This window comes from Notechis scutatus, chromosome 1, assembly GCF_049901735.1.
Source record: "Notechis scutatus isolate UNSWTSFEM ecotype Mainland chromosome 1, rNotScu1.2, whole genome shotgun sequence".
Classification (NCBI taxonomy): domain Eukaryota; kingdom Metazoa; phylum Chordata; class Lepidosauria; order Squamata; family Elapidae; genus Notechis; species Notechis scutatus.
The window spans coordinates 66,242,238-66,249,644 of NC_142009.1; the positions used below are offsets into that span (position 1 = coordinate 66,242,238).

Genomic DNA, 7,407 nt, shown 5'->3' on the forward strand with positions numbered 1-7,407 from the left:
TCTTCCCCCCAGTTTTTTATTACTTTTTTAAATTTCTCTTTGTATTTTATACTTTGATAAATGAATACAAATGTATTTTAAAAAATGGAAAAGAATATTGAAAACATCATTTTTGAAGCTCTGCTTACAATTAATTTTTTAAGCTACTTGGTGTCGAACTTTTGAGTGTGCTCCATCGACTCTTGTTGACCTGCAATCCTCCTTCAGTTCAACTCCTAGTTACAGAAGTTGTGCAACAGATTATAAGAGCTGCTCAAGATCATTTACAAGAAAAAAGAAATACATTGAGTAAGAAATACTTGTTGTTTTTCATGTTACAGATGTCCAGATTAGAGAAATAATGAGACAGGCTATATAAAACTGTCTTCTTGGCTTAACTGACCTTATTGGCTTAACTGACCAATGTCTGCAGTGGTCCTGGATGTTCATTTTTGAATTTACAAAATATTTAAAATACGTCCAGGTACATTTGCAGGATTAAAAAGAAATATATTTAATAAAATACTTTTTACTCTGAAAAGCTGCAATATGTCATGTATGACGTTTTAAATTTATTTGGACTTGTGTATGTCAGCTAATTAAAATATAGATTTAATAGCATCTATACATAAGTTCAAATTTAAAATAAATTAAGAGAAAAGAGTAGAAAGTAAGAAAGTTGAAAAACAAACCCAGATCACTGCCAAGTTATAAGCCTGACTGTTTATTTGGAATTCTAAGGGAAGTTGTTCATGAGAAGATTTGATGTCCTCTCATGATTTTTGTATCCTATATGTGTTTAACTTCATCGGTATGAGGTGAATTACTATGTAAAATATAAGAAAAACAGTTGAAAATGTTGAAAACATTTTTATTGTCCTTTTTGTCAGAAAATAAATCTGTCACATTTAACTTTGTATGTGCAGGTTTGTGTATATTTTTTTCGTTATTTGCTTGTTTTTTTAACTTGCAGGGGAAATAAGAATAAAAAGCTTTTCTTAATGGAATAATGTGATATGCATTGATGCAATTTATGATAGAAGCAAAGAAAAAAAAGGTGGGGTCTTGCAGTGTTTATCTCTTACTGATTTAAAAGGGAATGTATTCATACCATCTCATTTTTTAATTTCCATAGTAGCATAAACTTCTGTGATATCTCATCCTGATTTTAGTAGTTTCTATAAAAAAATAGAAAACAAATGCAATCTGTAAGCTTTTGACTACTAATGAGTTTCAGTTGATTGCTTCATTTAAACTTAAGGTTTTAACATGTACATTTGGTAGCATTTTCTAAAATGTCTGCCATGAATTTCATATTACTATATTATTACTCCATTTTTTTTGTCTTTCTTAGATGAAGAAGATGCGAAAGAAAAAGACGGTAGCTGTGGGCTGGGTGAAGGAGGAGACAGCGGTGGTCTTGTGCCAGGAAAATCTCTTGTATTTGCTGCTATGGAACTGCTAATGTTTATCCTTGTGCGACACATGCCACATTTGAGCACAAAAATGTCAGATTCTCCAAGTCATTCTTTCAGCAAAATCCAGCTCCCAGAAGAAAGTGCTCGTCTCGTGGCTGCCACCATTGCCATCCTGTCTGATCTACCCACTCTTTGTTCCCCAGCTGGTAGTATAATAGATCTTTCTTAAAATTTAATCAGTGGGTTCCACAAAATGTTAATTTAAAAAACCCCACATTTAAACAAAACAAAGTGCATGTAGAGTATTTAAGGAGGCAGCGGGAGTTCAGGAAGTGGTGCTGCGTATGACACTTAATAATGGACAGAACGTTGCTTGGTGATAGAGTGGACAAAAACAAGCATAAAAATCTAAAACCGATTTTAAGATGCGTTTTAGTTTAGTTTAGTTTATTGTCACTGCACCTTGTACAACGAAATTAAATATCATCTTCAGTGTACATTATGACTATGAAAATAAACACAAATACACATCCTTCATATTCTATACATTGAATTGAAAACCCTTGATATTTATTCTTATTCTATGGGCCTTTGAGACATTTGAGTAGGCTTAAGTTTGTCTTTTCTTTTTTAAGAGTCCTAAATTCCTTCATTTCAGTTCTGGCATTTCCTTTTCTTTAGGACAATATTTGTTACACCTTAAAAAGGGGACATTAACCACATTCACTTCCTCCTACTACTTTTCCATGACATATCTTTTATGTACATTTTTTGCCATGTGTCCACTTTCCTGTATTTCCTTGTTGGTTAATATTTAATAGGACTAATCAATTATCTGAATTGGTCTGTGTAAGTGCGTGCATAATCATTTAGTTAGCACCTCCCTAAATCAAACACATCTTTCCAGCATTCTTGCATAATCTCAGACAAAAGATTTAATTTCTTTAAAGAGTTGCTAACAAATGTATCAATGCACCTTTGAAATCATACTGGATAGGGTGGCACTGCCTCAAACAGACTCGGTGTACAATATGGAGGTTCTCCTGGAGCCACATCTCTTGCTTGAAAAGAGCAGATGGCAGCTATGCCAGAGCCTTTATACAATTCCATATTGTATGCCAGTTGTGCCTATTCCTGGACCTTTACAGTCACTCATGCCCTGGTCACTTGAAAGAATTGAATGGATTACTGTAATGTGCTTTACATGGGGATGCCCTTGGAGAGCATTTGGAATCTGTAGCTGGTACAGAATGCATCAACATGAAGTTATATGTCTTTCTCAATCAGTGCATGTTATACCTCTGCTCTCCAGCTACAGTTCAGTTCAAGATGATGATTGTGACCTATAAAGCCCTATATGTCAGCAGTCTCCAGCTTTTCTGGTTTTGTGGACTGAGGGGGGGGGAGAGAGGATGATAATTCCATGTGAGTGGTGGGCAAGCGCACACAACTCCATTTGTTCAAGCGGCTGGTATGTGTGCCTATCACGCACCAAATGGAGCTGCACGCACATGCTTGTGCACTTGCTTACTGTGTGCACCAATGGAGCTGCATGCACATATTTGAACAGGCCACGGCCCAGGGTTGGTGACCTCGGCTCTGTGGCATTGAACCAGGTAATTTGAGAGGCTGCCTCTCCCCAGTAACATCTACCCGCTATCAGGAGAGGCATGTTACAGGTCCCCTTCATGAAAAAAGTTTCAATTGACAGGATCCAGGAAGAAAGCTTTTTATGCCATGATAAAAAGGACCTGTGGACCATCATTGCCCCAGACAATGGGCCCTAATTCCCCCTCTCTCCCTCCAACCCACCTTTAGGAATACCCTGAAGACATGGTTCTACTGCCATGTCTGGAAACATGGCAATAATGGCGAGTGTTTGCAATGGCTGTGTTGAGCTGATGACAATAAATTCTGCCCCTGATCATGATTTTGATTGATTATGGTTTTTATATATTTGCATATTGGTTTTGTTAACTTGTTTTGCTGGGTTGTTCGAGTGTTGTTTACCTGTTGTGATCTGCCCAGAGTCACTTAGATGAGATGGGTAATCAGACAAATTGAATGAATGAATGAAAATTTTCACCAAAAGAGCCCAGTACGGTAGTTACTCATGAATACTTTGCTTCTGGCATTGATCATACCTCTTACGCATTCTGAAAGTATCTGGTTTATGTTTATGTTTTAGGATCTATGACTATATTGCCCACTATCCTCTTCCTAATAATACAAGTGTTGAAAGATACTGCTGTAAAAACTGTGGGAAATCAGGTCCTACCACCAGTCAGTGCAGCACTTCAGGGACTGAAAAATATAGTAACCCTTCCAATGACCATGAATGAGAATATTCATAAACAGTGGACAAATCTTATCCGCAGCACCCTAGCCTCAATCTTGGAATACTCTCAGCCAGGTAATTTTCATGCTATCACTAGAGCTAGTGGTTTGCATTAGGAAATGAATCTGCTACAATTATGTCACTATACCACATGTTTTAGATTTATAGAAAAAAGTATGGAAATCAAGGCAAATAGTATTGTATTCACAGTTTTTGATGGAACAGAGTTCAGAATCTTCCTTAATGCCTAGAGTATTTATTTTGCCATATATGCTGAAGGAATTCACATGTATATGAAATTCTGCATTTCATTAGGCGAGAGTGATTAATCAAATTCAGCAAGTATTGTAGAATGTCACTTTTAAAAATTCATATTGTTCAATTCACTCAAAGCTGTTTTTTCACAAAGTTAACAAAATATGTTCTTACTGTCTTAGGACCACTTTCATTTTCATTATACCATTATTATTTAATCATAAAATATATATTTGGATAGATTTTAAGGATAGAATCCTTAAAAGATTGTTATTTTTGAAATTAGGAACATTGCATATTTATCAACATCTTCATTTTTGAAAATAGCAGTTATATTTCCCTGTTCCAAACTCTATTTGGTATAAGTTTTCAGCATCTTTTTGGTTTTTCCCCCCCCCCAGAAGCCTCCAAGCCTACTTTAGATGAAGTAAGTATGCTTACTGCAATTACGCTCTTCCTTTGGTCTGCAAGCACTGAAATAATTGGAGTTCAAGCATTGCAAAATGGCTGCATTAACAGATTTAAAACAGCATTGAATTCATCTGATCCTTGGGTGAGTAAGTCATTTAGCTTTTATCCATTTATATATTATTTTACATATATGTTATTGTCAGTACCATATCATGATCAGATTGTTCTCTGGCCTTGAGTTCTTTGCAGCAGCTTCCCAAAGGACCTACAGGATTTGATCAGTTTTCAAAAACAAATACAGGTTCCTTCTGGAACTAACAGGTTCTAATAGATGCTAATATTGGACCCTTTTAGTTTCAGAAGGCACCCGTATTTGTTTTTGAAGCTCTGATGCATGGTCTAGCTTCTGCCTAGAATAATTTTATTTTAGAATAAAATAAAATAAAACAATACAACAAAGCAACTTAAAAAAATAAAGATTTCTGGTGTATGCTTCGTTAACTTGACATACTTACCCTAAAAATTAAAACTGAATTTTATTTTTTATAATTTAATAAAATTAGATACTGGAGGATTAGAATTTTTTTAAAAAATGACAACCCTGTTTATCTGAGAAAAACTTCTGTATCCATTGCGACATTAATGTTAATGTTGTTGAAAAAGGATCATATTGGATAGAATGCTTTAGATGAGAATGTGTATTTATATTATTTATAGACTGTATTTATAGGCTGAATACTATGTGACCTCTCCAAAAATCCTTTTTACTATGACTAGTTAGGCTTTTAAAAAAGCATTTCATTGAATCCAATGAGATTAGACTTGTATGTGTCATGAATGAAGTATGTAATTTTTGACCCACAGAAAGATAAGCTAAAGAAAAGCTTTCATAATGGAAAGGTTTGCAAGTTAGATAATAAATGTGGGTCCATTGTTACAATTTTATTTGCCTTTTTTCTTTTAACATTACCTGAGTGTGATATTTTATGGCAAATTCTTACTAACACATCTATATTTATATATTGCGGTTAGGTTCAAGCCAAATGTTACCATCTTCTACTTTCTATATTTCAACATACAAACCGTGCTCTCTCTACCCCATATATACATTCCCTGGCACCAATAATGGTTGAGAAACTGAAAGGTGTGGAGAAAAACCGTCCAAACAACAAAACAGAACTCTTAGCAATCCAAGAGGGAATTAAAGTTCTTGAAACACTGGTTGCTCTCGGTGAAGAGCAGAATAGTAAGTACCTTGATTGTGAATTACCATACTTGTCTTGTTAGCATGCAGTAAAAGCTTGAAGCGTTCTTGGAAACAATGGATTAAATATATTTCACATTGTATCACACATTTGGTTAAGTGCAGCACTTAACCTCTCTTTCCTAAATTCGAGGCAGTGATATTCCAAGTATATTGTGCAATATTCTGACTGGAGCCATCTAGAGCAATTAAAATTCTGGGAAACAGTTAACTGGAGCTAGATCATTCTAACGCTTAGCATCTGCTCTGTGAGCTATTTGAGGAAAAACAATGTCCTTTGGATTTTAAGGATACCTATTAATCTAATCAGCAAAAAACCCAAAAAAGATTCTAGTTTGCAGTATATTGCCCTAAAACCTAGAATTTCTAATAAATAATTTCTATGTAAAAGTTATCATGTTTACAAATTATCATCCTGCTATGGAAATGTAGTTAGATGGGTGGATATACCCTTCTCATTTAAATAGGTGTATTTGTCTTCAAATGCATGAGACAACTAGGCATATATATACATATATACTGAAGAGAGCCTCTCCGCATTCTTGAGAAAACATCTCTCTGTGGCAACCGATCTGAGATATGAGGTTATGATATTCTAATTCTCTTATCCATGTGACAGATTCAAATAGCATATCTATAAAAGTCACCTCCTCTTCAGTATATTGCTAAATGTAGTTTTATTCTATAAATATCTCCATGGTAACCAAGCATTTTAGAGAAATATTTTCTAGACTAGAACTGAGCACATTACTGAATGATGTGAAGGCCCTAAAAATAGTTGTTCTGTTCTCTACCACTGGGCATTTTTAAATATTATCAAGAAGAAATGTATTGTCATTATTTTGGAGATGTTTATTTTCTAACAGTAATATATCAACATGCTGAAGATATCCTACATTGTCACTCTTGAATTTTAATTAGTTTAACTGATTTCTTTTCCCCCCCCTCAGGAGTACAATTGCTTGCTCTTCTTGTCCCTACACTCATATCTTATTTACTGAATGAAAATGCCTTCTCTTCTGCATCCCTGGTATCAAAAGAACTTCATGAATTTGCTCTCCAGGATCTCACCCGCATTGGACCCCTTTATCCTCTTGCATTTAAGACAGTAATGGGAGCAGCTCCTGAACTGAAAGCACGACTGGAAACTGCAGTACGAGCAAGTCAGGCAAGCAAAGCAAAGGCAGCTGCCAGGCAACCACCACCCACAGTACATTCCACGCCAACAATTAAACTTAAAACTAGCTTTTTCTGATTCTTGTTGGAACAATCATAAAACATCAAGAAATACATCATTCCTTCTGTGCTGCTGTATATCTCATACTCTATTTCTCATTGTTTGTCAACAGGCTCTGCATTAGCAATGTATGTTTCTAGGGGATTGTTGCATTAACGGTTTGAAATCTGCGCATTGCAAAAAGATGTGATATCTGGATGTATATAGATTTTTATGAAATGGAGTAAGCTGACCACCTGAGGTTGTGTTAAACTGTCTCATTTAACAATGTATTTTATGTAGTCTTTGTCTTTCTTTTTAGAATGTTGAGTTCTCGTTAATTCTGAAAGTTGGGTATATATTTTCCATAGGCACTATCTGTGGAATCTTGTGAACTACACTGCTTCCCTATACAGCATTTTAAAAAGGAGCAATAGCAGTATATCGGTTGTCTCAGTGAAAGCAATTTGAGGTGGAATTTAAAAATAGTAAAATATACAGTCTTGCATATGGTTCTCCAGTAGCA

General features: G+C 35.1%; 1 protein-coding gene across 4 annotated transcripts in view; it reads left to right on the forward strand.

The window, feature by feature from the left end:
- Positions 1-7,201, forward strand: part of HEATR5B (HEAT repeat containing 5B) — a 48,360-nt gene extending 41,159 nt beyond the window's left edge. For all 4 annotated transcript variants that reach the window (XM_026669338.2, XM_026669336.2, XM_026669337.2 and 1 more), the window contains 6 exons: positions 144-288; positions 1,334-1,603; positions 3,586-3,810; positions 4,392-4,543; positions 5,434-5,647; positions 6,616-7,201. In XM_026669338.2, coding sequence (XP_026525123.1) covers positions 144-288; positions 1,334-1,603; positions 3,586-3,810; positions 4,392-4,543; positions 5,434-5,647; positions 6,616-6,920 — 1,311 coding nt within the window. In that variant the 3' untranslated portion in view covers positions 6,921-7,201. The remainder of the gene's footprint in view (positions 1-143; positions 289-1,333; positions 1,604-3,585; positions 3,811-4,391; positions 4,544-5,433; positions 5,648-6,615) is intronic.
- Positions 7,202-7,407: the final 206 nt, after the last annotated feature.